The sequence below is a fragment of the Oncorhynchus clarkii genome, chromosome 4, assembly GCF_045791955.1.
Source record: "Oncorhynchus clarkii lewisi isolate Uvic-CL-2024 chromosome 4, UVic_Ocla_1.0, whole genome shotgun sequence".
In the NCBI taxonomy this organism is placed as follows: Eukaryota; Metazoa; Chordata; class Actinopteri; order Salmoniformes; family Salmonidae; genus Oncorhynchus; species Oncorhynchus clarkii.
Genome location: NC_092150.1, coordinates 17,924,524 through 17,945,737, shown reverse-complemented (window position 1 = coordinate 17,945,737; position 21,214 = coordinate 17,924,524). Strand labels below are relative to the sequence as shown.

At 45.7% G+C, this 21,214-nt stretch overlaps 1 protein-coding gene across 1 annotated transcript in view; it reads right to left on the bottom strand.

The window, feature by feature from the left end:
* LOC139407600 (protein unc-13 homolog A-like) overlaps positions 1 to 21,214 on the bottom strand; it is an 86,883-nt gene that overhangs the window by 42,900 nt on the left and 22,769 nt on the right. The window contains exons 4-13 of the mRNA XM_071151426.1: positions 19,802 to 19,919; positions 16,601 to 16,724; positions 16,231 to 16,301; positions 15,942 to 15,993; positions 13,528 to 13,557; positions 13,134 to 13,341; positions 11,910 to 12,029; positions 6,466 to 7,209; positions 4,783 to 4,873; positions 2,004 to 2,050 (exon numbers count right to left, since the gene is read on the bottom strand). Of these exons, the coding sequence (XP_071007527.1) occupies positions 2,004 to 2,050; positions 4,783 to 4,873; positions 6,466 to 7,209; positions 11,910 to 12,029; positions 13,134 to 13,341; positions 13,528 to 13,557; positions 15,942 to 15,993; positions 16,231 to 16,301; positions 16,601 to 16,724; positions 19,802 to 19,919 (1,605 nt within the window). The remainder of the gene's footprint in view (positions 1 to 2,003; positions 2,051 to 4,782; positions 4,874 to 6,465; positions 7,210 to 11,909; positions 12,030 to 13,133; positions 13,342 to 13,527; positions 13,558 to 15,941; positions 15,994 to 16,230; positions 16,302 to 16,600; positions 16,725 to 19,801; positions 19,920 to 21,214) is intronic.

The window sequence follows — 21,214 nt, the reverse complement described above, 5'->3', positions numbered from 1 at the left end:
CTATAGTTTGGCAAGTCGGTTAGGACATCTACTTTGTGCATGACACAAGTCATTTTCTCAACAATTGTTTACAGACAGATTATTTCACCTAAATCAATGTATCTCAATTCCAGTGGGTCAGTAGTTTACATACAATAAGTTGACTGTGCCTTTAAACAGCTTGGAAATTACAGAAAATTATGTCATGGCTTTAGAAGCTTCTGATCGGCTAATTGACATCATTTGAGTTAATTGGAGGTGAACCTGTGGATGTATTTCAAGGCCTACATTTAAACTCAGTGCCACTTTGTTTGACATCATGGTGATAATTAAAAGATATCAGCCAAGGTCTCAGAAAAAAATTGTAGACCTCCACAAGTCTGGTTCATCCTTGGGAGCAATTTCCAAACGCCTGAAGGTACCATGTTCATCTGTATAAACAATAGTATGCAAGTATCAACACCATGGCCATCATACCTCTCAGGAAGGAGACGCGTTCTGTCTCCTAGAGATGAATGTACTTTGGTGCGAAAAGTGCAAATCAATCCCAGAACAACAGCAAAGGACCTTGAGATGATGCTGGAGGAAACAGGTACAAAAGTATCTATATCCACAGTAAAACAAGTCCTATGTCGACATAACCTGAAAGGCTGCCCAGCATGGAAGAAGCCACTGCTCCAAAACCGCCATAAAAAAGCCAGACTACGGTTTGCAACTGCACATGGGGACAAAGATCATACTTTTTGGAGAAATGTCCTCTAGTCTGATGAAACAAAAATAGAACTCTTTGGCCATAATGACCATCATTATGTTTGGAGGAAAAAGGGGGATGCTTGCAAGCCGAAGAACACCATTCCAACCGCGAAGCACGGGGGTGGCAGCATCATGTTGTGGGGGTGCTTTGATGCAGGAGGGACTGGTGCACTTCACAAATAGATGGCATCATGAGGGAGGAATATTTTACTAGGACAGGGAATTTTTACTAGGTTTAAATGTCAGGAATTTTGAAAACTGAGTATAAATGTATTTGGCTAGGTGTATGTAAACTTCCAACTTCAACTGTACAGATATGTCAGAGCGGCATTGGACTAAGATACGGTAGCATAGTATAGAGTACAGTTTACACATATGAGATGAGTAATGCAAGGTACGGAGACATTATTAAAGTGGCTAGTGTTTCATTTCCTTAAAGTGGCCAGGGATTCCTAATCTATATCTATAGGCAGCCACCTCTGATGTGCTAGTGATGTGCTAGTTTAACAGTCTGATGGCCTTGAGATAGAAGCTGTTTTTCAGTCTCTCGGTCCCAGCTTTGATGCACCTGTATTGACCTCGCCTTCTGGATGATAGTGGGGTGAACAGGCAGTGGCTCGGGTGGTTGTTGTCCATGATGATCTTTTTGGCCTTCTTATGGCATTGGGTGCTGTAGGTGTCCAGGAGGGCGGGAAGTTTGACCCCAGTAATGCGTTGGGCAGACCGCACCACCATCTGGAAAGCTTTGCGGTTGTGTGCGGTGCAGTTTCCGTACCAGGCGGTGATACAGCCTGACAGGATGCTCTCAATTGTGCATCTGTAGAAGTTAACCTTGCCCCTATATCGATGTTTATGCTGCTTGATTGCTTTGCGGAGGGAATAACTTCACTGTTTGTATTCCTCCATATTCCCAGTCTTCTTGCCCTGGTTAAATGCGGTTGTTCGCACTTTCAGTTTTGCGCGAATGCTCACCTCTATCCATGGTTTCTGTTTGGGGTAGGTTTTAATAGTCACAGTGGGTACAACATCTCCTAGGCACTTCCTGATAAACTCTTTCACCGTATCAGTACTTGTGTCGATATTATTTTCTGAAGCTACTCTGAACATATCCCAGTCCACGTGACCAAAACAATCAAAATACTGCAGAGTTGCTTAAGAGCTAGTCGCAATGCTGCCATCTCCATTGGCGCAATAATCCGTCGGCACCATCATTAGGCCATCATTATACAGCTATTATCATGTACATTGGTGTGATAGTGACAGGCACTTACCCTGCTGATAGCAACAGGGAGCAAATCCCAACGGACTCCCCCCGAGCCTGTGGAGAGAGGGGGGAGACAGGTGGAGGAATGATTGGCACATAGTACCCCTGGAAATTGTTTTATTAGGTGTACTACATCACACCACTAGCTGTCTGTTTGTAGCTGTCTGCCCCTAGCTGTTCGCCCCTAGCTATCTGTCCACCCCTAGCTGTCTGTCTACCCCTAGCTGTCTGCACCTAGCTGTTTGTCTGCCCCTAGCAGTCTGCACCTAGCTGTCTGTCTGTCCCAGACAGCTAGGGGCAGACAGACAGCTAGGGGTGGACAGATAGCTAGGGGTGTTCAGCTAGGAGCAGACAGCTAGGGGCAGACAGACAGCTAGGGGCAGACCGCTAGGTGCAGACAGCTAGGGGCAGACAGACAGCTAGGGGCAGACAGACAGCTAGGGGCAGACAGACAGCTAGGTGCAGACAGACAGCTAGGTGCTAGGGGTCTGCACCTAGCTGTCTGCCCCTAGCTGTCTGTCTGCCCCTAGCTGTATGCACCTAGCTGTCTGCCCCTAGCTGTCTGTCTGCCCCTAGCTGTCTGTCTGCCCCCAGCTGTCTACCCCTAGCTGTCTGCACCTAGCTGTCTGCCCCTAGCTGTCTGTCTGCCCCTAGCTGTCTGCACCTAGCTGTCTGCACCTAGCTGACTGCACCTAGCTGTCTGCCCCTAGCTGTCTGCATCTAGCTGTCTGTCTGCCCCAGCTGTCTGCACCTAGCTGTCTGCCCCTAGCTGTCTGTCTGCCCCTAGCTGTCTGCACCTAGCTGCCTGCCCCTAGCTGTCTGTCTGCCCCTAGCTGTCTGCACCTAGCGGTCTGCCCCTAGCTGTCTGTCTGCCCCAACCTGTCTGCACCTAGCTGTCTGCCCCTAGCTGTCTGTCTGCCCCTAGCTGTCTGCACCTAGCTGTCTGCACCTAGCTGTCTGCACCTAGCTGTCTGCCCCTAGCTGTCTGTCTGCCTCTAGCTGTCTGCACCTAGCGGTCTGCCCCTAGCTGTCTGTCTGCACCTAGCTGTCTGCACCTAGCTGTCTGCACCTAGCTGTCTGTCTGCACCTAGCTGTCTGTCTGCCCCAGCTGTCTGTCTGCCCCTAGCTGTCTGCACCTAGCTGCCTGTCTGCCCCTAGCTGTCTGCACCTAGCGGTCTGCACCTAGCTGTCTGTCTGCCCCTAGCTGTCTGTCTGCCCCTAGCTGTCTGTCTGCCCCAGCTGTCTGCACCTAGCTGTCTGCCCCTAGCTGTCTGTCTGCCCCTAGCTGTCTGCACCTAGCTGCCTGCCCCTAGCTGTCTGTCTGCCCCTAGCTGTCTGCACCTAGCGGTCTGCCCCTAGCTGTCTGTCTGCCCCTAGCTGTCTGCCCCTAGCTGTCCACCCCTAGCTGTCCACCCCTAGCTGTCTGTCCACCCCTAGCTGTCTGTCCGCCCCTAGCTGTCTGTTTGCCCCTAGTTGTTCGCCCCTAGCTGTCTATCGGCCCCTAGCTGTCTGTCTGCCTCCAGCTGTCTGCCCCTAGCTGTCTGCACCTAGCTTTCTGCCCCTAGCTATCTGTCCACCCCTAGATGTCTGTCTGCCCCTAGCTGTCTGTCTGCCCCTAGCTGTCTGTCTGCTCCTTGCTGTCTGTCCACCCCTAGCTGACTGTCTGCCCCTAACTGTCTGTCTGCCCCTAGCTTTCTGCCCCTAGCTGTCTGTCTGCCCCTAGCTGTCTGTCTGCCCCCAGCTGTCTACCCCCAGCTGTCTGCCCCCAGCTGTCTGCCCCTAGTTGTCTGTCCACCCCTAGCTGTCTGCCCCTAGCTGTCTGCACCTATGGAGTCGTGACACACGGCTAGTCAGTTTGTTATCTAGTCTACCCCACTTTGTTACTATAAAGTCAAGAAAGATGTGTTTCATTGGGGAAAAAAACAAACCATAATGTCAGCCATAAAACACAGGAGACAAGATCGGGGTGATTTCGCCATCCATTGACGTCAGTCGGGAGGCCTTTGTGTTTTTGAAGGCCATGGTTGAAAGTGGATTTGTGACAGATCCTTATTTTTTTATTTAACTAGGCAAGTCAGTTAAGATCAAATTCTTATTTTCAATGACGGCCTAGTGCCTGTTCAGGGGCAGAACAACAGATTTGTACCGTGTCAGCTTGGGGGTTTGAACTTGCAACCTTCCGGTTACTAGTCCAACGCTCTAACCACTAGGCTACCATGCCGCCCCTAACGTTCCAGTAATTGTATCTGTGCTCTTTTTCTCTCTGTGTGTTTAGAGCATGACACAACACTGACATTCACGTCATCATCACTTGCAGCACTCATGACCAACCACAAACACACCCACCTGGCAGTCGGCTCCAGCCCTGGCCAATCAGAACGGACAACATTCAAATCGCTTCGGAAGTGGCACAAAATCAAACAAACACAAATTATCTTAACAACATTAAGCTGGGCAAAAAGAACCACAGGATTACAATTTACAGAGTAAGAGAAGGTGACATGAATGACAGACCACCAAAGGATTGAGAAGTGAATGAATGAAGGAGTGACAGCATTCTGGCGAGAAACAAAGAGAGCAGCCACATGGTTTCCATACACATCCACGTGCACACACATACACACACAAGCACACACACACACACACACACACACACACACACACACACACACACACACACACACACACACACACACACACACACACACACACACACACACACACACACACACACACACACACACACACACACACACACACACACACACACACACAGGCTGTCTCACCTGCTGCAGCTGTAGTCGGACCTTGCTGCAGAGCCGTTGCCAGTTGGCCCTAGCCCTGTCTGGACCAGGATCCATGATAGGCCTCTGATAGCTGGCAGAGGAATTTACAAGAGCAGAGCTCAATATATTTACATGTTAGAAAATAATGTAACTTTTTTTATAGGCAGTAGTGGCTAGTAACGGATACTAATAAAACTGTAGAATAATGTATTGTGTATATGTAGTGTGTATATAGTATGTAGTGTATATGTATTGTGTATATGTAGTGTATATGTTGTGTGTATAATTTCTTACATTAGTAGTAAGAGACTGTAACGTTCTTTGCTTCATGGCTTACTGGAGAGACGCAATCCGAAGCGGTGCAGCCAACAGGTTTCTCCACGCATCGCGCAGACAGGAAAAAACATGTAGAGGGGCGGGGGCGTATGCCTTATGACTAACGTGACATGGTGCGATAAAGAAACATACAGGAACTCAAATCCTTCTGTTCACCTGATTTATAGACCGCATGTATATATCCCCCCCCCAAGCAGACACATGTCGTATGAAAGCGAGAACCACTGCTTTTACAGTATTTAGTGTATATGCAGGCTGTATACAGTATGTAGTGTGTATATGTAGTGTGTATACAGTATGTAGTGTGTATATGTAGTATATATGTAGTGTGTGTATATGTAGCGTATATGTAGTGTGTACAGTATAGAGTATGTAGTGTGTATAGGTAGAAGATGTAGGGAAGTGAATACTTGTTATAGTATTAAATCTAGAATTGGCTTCCTATTTCGCAACAAAGCCTCCTTCACTCATGCTGCCAAACATACCCTTGTAAAACTGACTATCCTACCGATCCTCGACTTCGGCGACGTCATTTACAAAATAGCCTCCAATACCCTACTCATTAAATTGGATGCAGTCTATTACAGTGCCATCTGTTTTGTCACCAAAGCCCCATATACTACCCACCACTGCGACCTGTACGCTCTCGTTGGCTGGCCCTCGCTTCATAGTCGTCGCCAAACCCACTGGCTCCAGGTCATCTACAAGACTTTACTTTGCACATTCTTCCACTGCAAATCAACCATTCCAGTGTTTTACTTGCTATATTGTATTTACTTTGCCACCATGGCCTTTTTTTGCCTTTACCTCCCTTATCTCACCTCATTTGCTCACATTGTATATAGACTCATTTTTCTACTGTATTATTGACTGTATGTTTGTTTTACTCCATGTGTAACTCTGTGTTGTTGTTCGTGTCGAACTGCTTTGCTTTATCTTGGCCAGGTCGCAATTGTAAATGAGAACTTGTTCTCAACTTGCCTACCTGGTTAAATAAAGGTGAAATAAATAAATACATAAAAAATATGAGAAGGTGCTCTGGCTACATTACACACACAAATAAAGGTGCTATCTAGAACCTAAAAGGGTTATCCTATGGCTGTCCCCATAGGATAACCATTTGAAGAACCTTTTTTGGTTCCAGGTAGAACCAGTTTGATTCCAGGTAGAAACCTTTTGGTTCCATGTAGAACCATTTTTGGTTCCATGTAGAACCATTTTTGGTTCCAGGTAGAACCAGTTTGATTCCAGGTAGAAACCTTTAGGTTCCATGTAGAACCCTTTTGGTTGCAGGTAGAACCTTTTTGGAACTGTTTTTTTCTAAGAGTGCAGTAGAGGAGGTTTCACCTGACGACCGGGGTCTTCTCTGGGGGGACTTCTGCTGGGAGGCTCTCTACGACAGGGACCTCCTCCTCTAAAGTCAGAGGCTCCTCCACTTGGATGTCTAGGTGGATGTCATCCAGGGCATCAAACACCGGAGGCTGGGTATCTGGAGCAGGGGGCTGGGTATCTGGAGCAGGGGGCTGGATGAGGGATGGATGGATCATTGGGGTGAAGGTAGGCTTGGTGGAGGCTGTGGTGACAGGGGGCTGGAAAGGGAGCATTGAGTGGGCTTGAGAGGTGGGGGCCAGGGAAGAGGGAACCACGGTGGGGGGTTGTGGCTGCTGCTCTCTCAGGGAGGCCTGTTTCTCCAGAGGAGGCCTGGCAATGGAGGCCTTGGGGGCCAGCGTGGAAGCCATGCTTGTAGGGGAGGGGGTGTAGTGCAGCTCCTCGCTTAGCGTGCTGTCCATCTCCTCCTCCTCCTCTCGCTCATAGTCACACTCCCCCTCTCCATCTTCAGGCTCATAAAGCTCACCCTCCTCCTCGTCATCTTTGATGTAGCCCCCCTCGTCACTGTACACCTCCTCGGGCGCGTCGGGATCCCAGCCGTAGCTGACAGAGGAGTGACAGGAGTGGTAGGCGTTGTCCTCATCGTAGAGCTCCACAGAGCCCCTCATGTTCCCCTCGACCTCTGGGCCAAACTCCTCACTGAGCTGGGAGCTGCCTTGACTCAGCTCCCCGGAGGAGGCATAGTGACTGCTGCCTGTAGGACTTTAGACACATGGACCACAGTCAGATACACAGACACACAAGCAGACTGTAACAAAAGTAACATGTTACCCCCATCATTGCTTGTCACTGTGGCACACCATAGGAGGAGGAGATAATAACAGGCTGCCACTGAGGCGAAGAGGACGCAGAGGAGCCACAGCCACACAGAACACACTAACACTTCAACACTGCAACTCACATCAATGTGGCACAATTGTTCCCCTATGCCTCCAGACTGGGGATGAAACACTATAAACACTAAAGAACCAAAGTGGCCCCATAGAGTGCATGTTAAAGGTGACATATTGGGATAAGGAGCCAGAGTGGGGACCAGAGGGCATGTAAAGGTGACATATTGGGATAAGGAGCCAGAGTGGGGACCAGAGGGCATGTTAAGGTGACATATTGGGATAAGGAGCCAGAGTGGAGACCAGATGGCATGTTAAAGGTGACATGTTGGGATAAGGAGCCAGAGTGGAGACCAGAGGGCATGTTAATGGTGACATATTGGGATAAGGAGCCAGAGTGGAGACCAGAGGGCATGTTAATGGTGACATATTGGGATAAGGAGCCAGAGTGGAGACCAGAGGGCATGTTAATGGTGACATATTGGGATAAGGAGCCAGAGTGGAGACCAGAGGGCATGTTAATGGTGACATATTGGGATAAGGAGCCAGAGTGGCGACCAGAGGGCATGTTAATGGTGACATATTGGGATATGGAGCCAGAGTGGGGACCAGAGGGCATGTTAAGGTGACATATTGGGATAAGGAGCCAGAGTGGAGACCAGATGGCATGTTAAGGTGACATATTGGGATAAGGAGCCAGAGTGGGGACCAGAGGGCATGTTAATGGTGACATATTGGGATAAGGAGCCAGAGTGGAGACCAGAGGGCATGTTAATGGTGACATATTGGGATAAGGAGCCAGAGTGGAGACCAGAGGGCATGTTAATGGTGACATATTGGGATAAGGAGCCAGAGTGGAGACCAGAGGGCATGTTAATGGTGACATATTGGGATAAGGAGCCAGAGTGGAGACCAGAGGGCATGTTAATGGTGACATATTGGGATAAGGAGCCAGAGTGGAGACCAGAGGGCATGTTAATGGTGACATATTGGGATAAGGAGCCAGAGTGGAGACCAGAGGGCATGTTAATGGTGACATATTGGGATAAGGAGCCAGAGTGGAGACCAGAGGGCATGTTAATGGTGACATATTGGGATATGGAGCCAGAGTGGGGACCAGAGGGCATGTTAAGGTGACATATTGGGATAAGGAGCCAGAGTGGAGACCAGATGGCATGTTAAGGTGACATATTGGGATAAGGAGCCAGAGTGGGGACCAGAGGGCATGTTAATGGTGACATATTGGGATAAGGAGCCAGAGTGGAGACCAGAGGGCATGTTAATGGTGACATATTGGGATAAGGAGCCAGAGTGGAGACCAGAGGGCATGTTAATGGTGACATATTGGGATAAGGAGCCAGAGTGGAGACCAGAGGGCATGTTAATGGTGACATATTGGGATAAGGAGCCAGAGTGGAGACCAGAGGGCATGTTAATGGTGACATATTGGGATAAGGAGCCAGAGTGGAGACCAGAGGGCAAGTTAAGGTGACATATTGGGATAAGGAGCCAGAGTGGAGACCAGAGGGCATGTTAATGGTGACATATTGGGATAAGGAGCCAGAGTGGAGACCAGAGGGCATGTTAATGGTGACATATTGGGATAAGGAGCCAGAGTGGAGACCAGAGGGAAAGTTAATGGTGACATATTGGGATAAGGAGCCAGAGTGGAGACCAGAGGGCATGTTAATGGTGACATATTGGGATATGGAGCCAGAGTGGAGACCAGAGGGCATGTTAATGGTGACATATTGGGATAAGGAGCCAGAGTGGAGACCAGATGGCATGTTAAGGTGACATATTGGGATAAGGAGCCAGAGTGGAGACCAGAGGGCATGTTAATGGTGACATATTGGGATAAGGAGCCAGAGTGTGGCAGAACAGTTAACCTAAAGTAAGAGGAAAAAGGTAGTGAACCAACCAAGGCAACCCAGACCAAGGGATGGGCTAGTATGTGTTCAGATGCATGAGTGCGAGTGTGGGTTGGGTGGTGTAGTTATGGGTCTTTATTTCAGTATTTTGAGATATTATTGGTGTATGTTTTGAATCCTACACTGGGCTGACAGGAGTGGAGAAACAGCATCTTTTTAGGATATATTTATCGTCTATGATGAATGAGGCTATTAGTGAGTAGGGAAAGAGAATGAGACGCGGCATGAGTTAGAGAGAGAGAGCAGACAGGAACAACACAAACCCCAACACACAAGTCCACCCGTTTACACACTATCAATTAGAGCAGTGAAGGTTCAATAATGCATGAGACGGGGGGACAGGAAAACAGAACACCTGAGGAAAGGACACCAACACGCACAAACACATACACACACGGAATATGCACAAAACCACATACACACTCGCAGACAGAATCCTGACCCCCAACCTGCTACTCAATCAAGAAGCACACACACATGCAAACTCTCTTTGTTTGTCTCTCTCTTTGTATGTCTCTCTCTTTGTTTGTCTCTTCTCTTTCTTTCTCTCTCTTTGTTTGTCTCTCTCTGTGTTTGTCTCTCTCTTTGTATGTCTCTTCTCTTTGTTTCTCTCTCTTTGTTTGTCTCTCTCTGTGTTTGTCTCTCTCTTTGTATGTCTCTCTCTTTGTTTCTCTCTCTTTGTTTGTCTCTCTCTGTGTGTCTCTCTCTTTGTTTGTCTGTCTCTCCTTGTTTGTCTGTCTGTCTCTCTCTCTCACAAACAGTGCCTTGCGAAAGTATTCGGCCCCCTTGAACTTTGCGACCTTTTGCCACATTTCAGGCTTCAAACATAAAGATATAAAACTGTATTTTTTTGTGAAGAATCAACAACAAGTAGGACACAATCATGAAGTGGAACGACATTTATTGGATATTTCAAACTTTTTTAACAAATCAAAAACTGAAAAATTGGGAGTGCAAAATTATTCAGCCCCCTTAAGTTAATACTTTGTAGCGCCACCTTTTGCTGCGATTACAGCTGTAAGTCGCTTGGGGTATGTCTCTATCAGTTTTACACATCGAGAGACTGAAATTTTTTCCCATTCCTCCTTGCAAAACAGCTCGAGCTCAGTGAGGTTGGATGGAGAGCATTTGTGAACAGCAGTTTTCAGTTCTTTCCACAGATTCTCGATTGGATTCAGGTCTGGACTTTGACTTGGCCATTCTAACACCTGGATATGTTTATTATTGAACCATTCCATTGTAGATTTTGCTTTATGTTTTGGATCATTGTCTTGTTGGAAGACAAATCTCCGTCCCAGTCTCAGGTCTTTTGCAGACTCCATCAGGTTTTCTTCCAGAATGGTCCTGTATTTGGCTCCATCCATCTTCCCATCAATTTTAACCATCTTCCCTGTCCCTGCTGAAGAAAAGCAGGCCCAAACCATGATGCTGCCACCACCATGTTTGACAGTGGGGATGGTGTGTTCAGCTGTGTTGCTTTTCCGCCAAACATAACGTTTTGCATTGTTGCCAAAAAGTTACATTTTGGTTTCATCTGACCAGAGCACCTTCTTCCACATGTTTGGTGTGTCTCCCAGGTGGCTTGTGGCAAACTTTAAATGACACTTTTTATGGATATCTTTAAGAAATGGCTTTTTTCTTGCCACTCTTCCATAAAGGCCAGATTTGTGCAATATACGACTGATTGTTGTCCTATGGACAGAGTCTCCCACCTCAGCTGTAGATCTCTGCAGTTCATCCAGGGTGATCATGGGCCTCTTGGCTGCATCTCTGATCAGTCTTCTCCTTGTATGAGCTGAAAGTTTAGAGGGACGGCCAGGTCTTGGTAGATTTGCAGTGGTCTGATACTCCTTCCATTTCAATATTATCGCTTGCACAGTGCTCCTTGGGATGTTTAAAGCTTGGGAAATCTTTTTGTATCCAAATCCGGCTTTAAACTTCTTCACAACAGTATCTCGGACCTGCCTGGTGTGTTCCTTGTTCTTCATGATGCTCTCTGCGCTTTTAACGGACCTCTGAGACTATCACAGTGCAGGTGCATTTATACGGAGACTTGATTACACACAGGTGGATTGTATTTATCATCATTAGTCATTTAGGTCAACATTGGATCATTCAGAGATCCTCACTGAACTTCTGGAGAGAGTTTGCTGCACTGAGAGTAAAGGGGCTGAATAATTTTGCACGCCCAATTTTTCAGTTTTTGATTTGTTAAAAAAGTTTGAAATATCCAATAAATGTCGTTCCACTTCATGATTGTGTCCCACTTGTTGTTGATTCTTCACAAAAAAATACAGTTGTATATCTTTATGTTTGAAGCCTGAAATGTGGCAAAAGGTCGCAAAGTTCAAGGGGGCCGAATACTTTCGCAAGGCACTGTACATACATACATACACACATACACACACACACACACACACACACACACACACACACACACACACACACACACACACACACACACACACACACACACACACACACACACACACACACAGACCCACACACACAGACCCACACACACAGACCCACAAGAACACACATGGGCCTGCTGTCCGATAGAAACCAGCATTTCTGTCGGACAGATGTGAGGAGGAAGATGAGGAAGAGGAGGAGGTGGAGAGGAGGTGCAGAGACCCACCTATTGGAGCGTGAGTGCCTACTGTCTAGAGTGTACTGGCGGCTGGTGTGCCGGCTTGAACCTGAAGCTGAATCGAGATCGCTGTGCCCGTTGATCGCTGAGTCTAAAGTATCATAGCATCTGGCAGGTTGGGGCAGGAGAGGAGACGCAGGAGAGGAGAAGCATCAGTACAGCCCAGCCAAAGGCTTTTCAAAGACACACAGCAATGTACACACACCAAACTGAACACACACTGCCCAGCACACCTACTGCATAAAGATCACTGGCATGATAGATAGATAGATAGATAGATAGATAGATAGATAGATAGATAGATAGATAGATAGATAGATAGATAGATAGATAGATAGATAGATAGATAGATAGATAGATAGATAGATAGTGATTGGATTTTAGCCATAGTGGACCTTGCAGGTTCATATCGCTTAAAACAGAATCACTGCTGATAGAAGCCTTTATGCAATAATGTGGCTGCACCTAGCAATGTATGAGTTTGAGTGAACTTGCACCTTTGAACAACAGACGAACAGACAAAAAAACACACTTATTTAGATTTTTTGGCAAAACAAGTTTCTTCATGATCACAGGGGACTGTATTTCAGCCACGCACACACACGAGTATACACACACAATGATCATTGTGACAAGGTGCCAGTAAGGATCTTGACAGACGACCTGTATACAATGGGCTGCTCCTTCAGGCTGATATAGTGAGGCCAGAGACAGTGAAGTCACATTGGGACAACAGGTTACCATAAAACATCAGTGTGAATGTGAAATCAAACAAGGGGGCATATCTATTCTGTTCTGTATCAGTCTGCTTTACTCTGTGAGAACAGAGTGTTGATCTCCAGACGAGACAAAGTCAGTATGGATCCCTTGACTAAGAAAAGGAGGTGAGATCCATGCTGTGTGTGTGTCTCAATAGTCCAGCGTTGTTTCCTTTTCTTGTCTTCTTTCCTTCACCCACACAGATCTCAAAGAGCTGGACAGGGGAAATGTACAACTTATACATTTCACCTACCCTGCATGTTTTTTGATTTGTACAACTGTAGGATAGCAGCTTGTAAAGAAATTACTCAAATGTAATTATAAAATGAAGGAAACAAGGAAAGGAAGGCACTTGGGCTTATTGGGACGAACCCCTTATTGAGACCCTGAGGACCGAGTAAACCAGATAATGAACCAGATAAGGAGGACAGGACATCAGAGAGGTTAGGTTACCTGATGGCTCTATGGTTGTCATAGTCCAGCTCTTGGATGGAGCCGTTGTAGGAGGTGTGCGAGGAGTAGCGCTGGTCTCTCAGGATGGGGTACTGGTGCATGGAGGTGTTGGGCTGAGACATGGTGTAGAAGGGAGGGGGGATGCTGTTACTGGTCTCACTGCGGTAGTCAATGTCTCTGTCGTCCATTGCACTGTCTGGGTCCTCATCTACACACACAGGAAATGGTTGAAATATTATGATTATTATAGGGGCTAGGTTCATTACCCAGGATGCTAGTGAGTGCTTGGTGACTAATTTTAAAAACCTGCCAGTACAGGCCTACAGTACCAAGGCCAAAAGCAGATACATCACATTTATAGTGCTAAACTGTGTGAAAAGCTATAAAAACTCACTTTGCTGGTTTCCCCACAGACTCCAGTTACCTACAGGGACAGGCAGTAAGAAGTTAACACAATGTTGATTTGGGCCTGAGATATGAACTTCAGGTTAAAGAATGTACAACCATTTGACCAGGAAATAAACCAGTCAGGGTGAGGGTACTGAACCCCCGGGAACCATTCTGATTGGGGGGGTACAACCCAGAGTGGAGCTGGAGACGGAGCAGGCCAGCGAAGGCAAGATGGCTGACCTTGTGACGGATGGAGGGCCAAGGATGGTTCAGGGTGTGGCAATTAGCAGAGCGCAGTGGGGAGTCAGCCATAACTCTCACCAGTAGAGCTGCCAACCCAGCGCCCCATGACTCATAGCCCATAAGCAGCCACCATCAATACACACTCACTGAAACACAGCACGTAGACACGCATGCATGCACACGCACACGCACAAGCACTCACACGTACACTGACCAACCTTCATGGCTGGTTGCTCACAAACCGTCTCTCACCCACGCACGCAGTCATGCAAGCAGGCACACACGCACACACACACCTACTGACAGACTGAAACACCCACCGCAGCCCAGACTCATCCACAGACTTCTCCGCCCACTCACCTGGGCTGTCATCATCAGACAGACAGGGCTGTGTCTGACAGGGCAGTGTAAGTATGTCAGCACACATCCATCACACAGCCAGCAGCCATAAATCACTGTGTGTGGAGTTGACGATGAGGCAGGCCTGCTGGCTTGATTCATCACTTCAGCTTTTCTCCTAATCCTTCCATACGCCTGCCTGCCTGCGGACAAGCTAAACACCTTCTTCACCTGCTTTGAGGATAGTACAGTGCCACCAACGCGGCCCGCTACCAAGGACTGTGGGCTCTCCTTCTCCGTTGCCGACGTGAGTAAGACATTTAAGCGTGTTAATCCTCGCATGGCTGCCGGCCCAGACGGCATCCCTAGCCGCGTCCTCAGAGCATGCACAGACCAGCTGGCTGGCGTGTTTACGGACATATTCAATCTCTCCCTATCCCAGTCTGCTGTCCCCACTTGCTTCAAGATGTCCACAATTGTTCCTATACCCAAGAAAGCAAAGGTAACTGAACTAAATGATTATCGCCCCGTAGCACTCACTTCTGTCATCAGGAAGTGCTTTGAGAGGCTAGTTAGGGGTCATATCACCTCTACCTTACCTGACACCCGAGACGCACTCCAATTTTCTTACCGCCCTCGGCGTACACATCACTGACGAACTGAAATTATCCACCCACACAGGCAGTGTGGTGAAGGCACAACAGCACCTCTTCAACCTCAGGAGGCTGAAGAAATGTGTGTTGGCCCCTAAAATCCTCACAAACTTCTACAGATGCACAATTGAGAGCATCCTGTTGGGCTGTATCACCGCCTGGTACAGCAACTGCACCGCCCGCAACCGTAAGGCTCTCCAGAGGGTGGTGCGGTCTGTCCAATACATCACCGGGGGCAAACTACCTATTCTTCAGGACACCTACAGCCCCCAATGTCACAGGAAGGCCAAAAAGATCATCACGGACATCAACCAACTGAGCCACGGCATGTTCACCACGCTACCATCCAGAAGGCGAGGTCAGTACGGGTGCATCAAGAGAATGAAAAACAGCTTCTATCTCAAGGCCATCAGACTGTTAACTAGCCATCACTAGCCAGCTTCCACCAGGTTATGCAACCCTGCACCTTAGAGGCTGCTGCCCTATATACATAGACTTGGAATCACTGGCCACTTAATAATGGAACACTAGTCACTTCAATAATGTTTAAATGTTTACATACTGCTTTATTCATCTCATATGTATATACTGTATTCTATTCGACTGTGTTCTAGTCAATGCCACTCTGACATTGCTCAACCTAATATTTATACATTTCTTAATTCCATTCTTTTACTTTTAGATTTGTGTGTATTGTTGTGAATTGTTAGATACTACTGCGCTGTTGGAGCTAGGAACACAAGCATGTCGCTACACCCGCAATAACATCTGCTAAATATGTGTATGTGACTAATAAAATATGATTTGATTTTTGATTTGATTCGCTGCTTCCCCTCAAATCAGGAGGTGGAGAATGAAGAAGAGGGGGAGAGGGAGGAATAAAGTGAAGTGAAATGGAGGAGGAAGAGGAGGATGAGGAAGAAGAGGAAGGGGTGGAGAAAAAGGAAGAGGAAGAATAAAGTGAATATGAGAAGAAGGAGGATGAAGGGGAGGATAGCAAAGAGGAAGAGTGAAGAGGAGGAGGAAGAGGAGGAAGAGACAGAAGAGAGTGAGAAGGAGGAAGAAGAGGGCCACGAAGAAAGTAAAAAGAAGAAGGAATGATGAAAGGGAGGAGGATGCTGTATGAAAGAGGGGAGAAGGAGACTGAAGATGATACAGGCAGTATCAGGTGTCTACTACTCACAGCATTGTGTTGATGGTGCTTGAAGTGGTCTCTCCTCTTCCTGGTATGTATACTGTAACACACACACACACACACACACACACACACACACACACACACACACACACACACACACACACACACACACACACACACACACACACACACACACACACACACACACACACACAAGGTCTACATCATATTTAATGCATAGAGTAAGTTAGGACTTTTGGAATTACTGATAGCCCTGCCTTGTAGCGAGTAAGATGTAAGCACAAAGAGAGGAGAGGAGGAAGAAATGCCTTACGCCCTGGTCCCTCATGGAGTTGAGCTGCTCCAGTTTCTTGGCCCAGTATTGAGCCTCATCCTCTGGAATGTCTGAAGCAGAAAGACCCATTTACTGGTCAGGCACTTAGGACATACACACAGACAATTGTATATGCACAGACATACGCGGGCACGCACATACATACACACACATGCACGCACACACACGCACAGATGCACACACAATGCTCTAATGGTTCCAAATGATTGCAATATACTTTGACACTCATAGGCTTCCATTGTCCGTGAGTATATTCAGATATAATGATGTAGATATACTGTAGGTAATAACAAGGCACAATAGAGAGCACATTTGACATGAGTGAGTCATTTGACATGAGTCATCTGACCTAATGGCAGTTCAAATCGGCTGTCCAGCAGCACGCGGTGGAAGGTGGGGTCTTTGGTGCCTGTGATCTCATTCTCAGCCATGATGACCTGGGAGTCTAAGGTCAGCCACTGCCCCGGCCCCTCCTAAAACACACACACACACACACACACACACACACACACACACACACACACACACACACACACACACACACACACACACACACACACACACACACACACACACACACACACACACACACACAGACACACACACACACGTACTGTTACTGTACGGGGCTAGGATGACGCTAAAAATAGCCCTAGCTAAAGTATTTTGGAGGCGGGGGAGATACATCCTGTTACAACATTGTCCCCTGGTGGCACTGGTGCCACTAACTTTTTCAGTTGGTGGCACCAGCCCATGATTTGGTGGCACCCCGCAGCATCACACAATAGAATACACTTGAACCATCATCTTATAAAGTAATTATAAATTCATTCACAATGCTTTATTAAGAAGAGTAATGGACCACTGAGAAGATATTCAATAAATAAGTTGTTAAATCTAACATGTATACGCAGGAATGCATGATTCAAACTATTTTGATATACAACCTAATCCAGTGGTTGCCATGAATTCTGGGTTGACAATTAGGCTTTTAATTTACTGTCATAATAGGTCTCCATAATTTCCATATTTTTTTTCAATAGTGTCGTGTCTTTACTATCATTAAATTGAAGACTTAGTTTTTATCAAAGATTCTCTGTAATTAGTCGGGGCACCAAGGAAAATATTCAGATTACAAAGTTAGAATTTCCCAATATAACCGTTCAGATATTTTCATATCTGATCAATAGTCTTCTGATTAATGAATTATTTATTTGACCTCACTTTGGTCTCATTCCAAACGTCATAAATTGTTGGTTATCTGCATGAACCCAGTCTTCACTATGAGTCATCCATACATCAATTGTCTTAAATCCTTTATTTATTACTAACTAAGTAATTCACAGAAATGCATAAACAAAACAACAAAGTAAATATGGTTACAAGAAATGATAGGAGAATGTGCCCTAGTGGGCTAAACCGGCACGGCGGCTTGTTAGACAAAAGGGAAGTGGGGGTCGACTAAGAAGTCACTACAGAGTTAATAATTATAACAATTGAAATGCTAATCCTTTGCACATGAACGCTCACTCATTCGGGAACAATTACAATCAATATATGTATTTACGCTCAGTGTGTCGTCTTGATCGCTGGTGAAAAGTTTGTTTCTTTTGTAGAATTGTCCGTCTGTCTCTCTCTGTCGTAGTTATAGTGGATAGCTCAGAGTGACATTCATTCATGTTGTTGTAGATTAGATGTTTTGGCGGTTGTCGTTCTTCGCGTTCAATGATACTGAATTCCTAGCTGCAGACTAGTAATTCATATCAAAGACTTGTTCTTATTCTGTCGGTATAGATAGTCTAAGAGTTTAACCACGTGGTATGGTTAAAAGATTCAGCAATGGTCTGCAACTTTTGTCCTCCCGTGATTGAGAGAAACATGGTCTGGTTGAGAATATCTCAAAGTTGGGTTTAATTCGGAATTGCAGAAAAGGGGCTGTCCCAGGATGCCTGACCCTAACTGGGCTCATGGGCGGTCCTCTGATTTAGTTCAACTCAAAAGGTAATTGGAGTTTCCTTCATTAAACAGTCCAAAATCACATTACACAATTTTACAAACAGTATCATCCTCACTCATTCATCTTATACAACAATTAGATGTAAACCTTATATCTGAGGCTATTATATAAACAGCGTTATGGTAATGTGGCCGCACCGTCTCCCATGAGCTTCCCCAAGTTGTAACAAACGGACCAGTTCGTAGCTGGATTCTTCACCGATCTTTTATACCTTCTCCGGAACGTAAACGTTGTTCGGACCTCAAGTTCTGTGAGGTGGAAGAAATTCCTTTGTTCTCTATGAAACTTTATATCTATACTGTGTGGCCATGTGGCAAGGACTTCCCTAGGAATTTACGACCTCACTCTGACCACAGCAGTCTGGTTGGAGAAGCAGAGAGCGGGGGATGGTGCTCGCTGTACCCAAAGAGGGCAACGTCATGACAATAGGGATGAATTTGCCTTCACCTTTACGTGCATGGCTGACAGCCATGGTATATCAGGCTGTATACCACAGGTATGACAAAACAATTATTTTTACTGCTCTAAAACCCTCACAAACTTTTACAGATGCACAATTGAGAGCATCCTGTTGTGCTGTACGGCAACTGCGCCTCCCTCAACCGCAGGGCTCTCCAGGAGAGTGGTGCGGTCTGCACAATACATCACCGGGGGCAAACTACCTGCCCTCCAGGACACCTACAGCACCTGATGTCACAGGAAGGCTCCCCCCGCTATCATCCAGAAGGCGAGGTCAGTAGAGGTGCATCAAAGCAGGGACTGAAAAATTGCTTCTATCTCAAGGCTATCAGACTGTTAAACAGCCATCAATGACACAGAGAGGCTGCTGCCTACATACAGACTTGAAATCATTGTCCACTCTAACAAATGGATCACTAGTCACTTTATTAATGCCACTATAATGATGTTTACATATCTTGCATTACTCATCCGATATGTATATACTGTATTTTATACCGTCTATTGCATCTTTCCTAGGCCGCTCGGTCATTGCTCATCCATATATTTATATGTACATATTATATGTACTTATTCCATCCCTTTACTTAGATTTGTGTGTATTAGGTATTTGTTGTGGAATTGTTAGATATTACTTGTTAGATATTGCTGCACTGTCTGAACTAGAAGCACAAGCATTTTGCTACACTCGCAATAACATCTGCTAACCATGTGACCAATACAATTTGATTTAATATTTCCGTTTTTAATTTTAATATATGTGCTAAAATTGAAAGAAACCTGTTTTTGCTTTGGCAGTATGGGGTATGAGGGGAAAAAACGAGTTATAGGGTAGCAAAATGTGAATAAATGGTCACAGTCTGGAGCCCTGCCTTAAACTCCTTTCATCCCTGATATGAATTGTGTTCCACCTTAAACACTTTGAAATGCTGTGACAACAAACAGTATCAGTCTAGTGTTGTGATGTACTTGTGTCTGAGCCTCAGATGTGCTGCTTGTAAAACACCTTGTACACCCAGGAGGGTGAGGTGTGGTGGGGGAGGAGAGGGGGGCGCCGGGGGGGGCATACCGTACCTCATCAGACTGGCGGATGTTTTCCAAGGGGATCCACAAGGTGCCCACCATGGTGTCCCAGATTAACCCTTTGTTCCACACCTCCACTGTCAGCCCCAGATCCAGCCTGTTGATCTCACTAGAGAGAGAGAGAGAGAGAGAGAGAGAGAAATGAGGAAGTATAACAGAGGGACTGAGAGAGGGAAAGGAGGTATGAGAGAGGATGGCAGGGCAGAGAGAGAGAGATAGAGAAAGAGTATGAGACAACAACAGACGTGATGAGATGAGGAAATGAAACAATATAACCCACCGATATAACCCATCTCACAAAGAAATACATTTTACAGCGCCTTCCGAAAGTATTCACACCCCTTGACTTTTTCCATATTTTGTGGTGTTACAGCCTGAACTTAAAATTGATGAAGTTGAGATTTTGTGTCACTAGCCTACACACAATACCCCATAATGTCAAAGTGGAATAACGTTTTTAGGAATGTTTACAAATGTATTAAAAGTTAAAAGCTGAAATGTCTTGAGTCAATAAGTATTCAACCCCTTTGTTATGTCAAGCCTAAATAAGTTCAGGAGTAAAAATGTGCTTAACAAGTCACATTATAACTTCCATAGACTCACTCTGTGTGCAATAACAGTGTTTAAAATATTTTTTTAATGACTATCTCATCTCTTTACCACACATCCAACTATCTGTGAGGTCCCTCAGTCGAGCAGTGAATTTCAAACACAGATTCATCCACAAAGACCAGGGAGGTTTTCCAATGCCTCATAAAGAAGGGCGCCTATTTATAGATGGGAGGGAAAAAAGCAGACATTGAATATGCCTTTGTGCATGGTGAAGTTATTAATTACACTTTGGATGGTGTATCAACACACCCAGTCACTACATGAATGAATGAATTAATTAATTAATTAATTAAATGAAATGAATATATGAATGAATTACATTTTATTTTTGTGTCAAATCGCCAGTGTGCATCGCATAAAAAATTAACAAAAAAAATACATCAAAATCAATACATAATAATAAATAAGGTTATCCAAACAATAATTATATCCATAGAGCAGTAAAAAATACACATATATACACATACATACATATACATACATATACACATACATACAGTGCCTTCGGAAAGTATTCAGACCCCTTGACTTTTTCCATATTTTGTTACGTTACAGCCTTATTCTAAAATGGATTAACAAAAAAAATCCTCAGCAATGTACACACAATACCCCATAATGACAATGCGAAAACAGTTTTTTCGTTTTTATTTCTCCCTCCCCCAAAAATTAGAGAAATACCTTATTTACATAAGTATTCAGACTATGAGACTCGGAATTTAGCTCAGGTGCATCCTTTTTCCACTGATCACATGTAGAACTTCAATGGAGTCCACCTGTGGTAAACTCAATTGA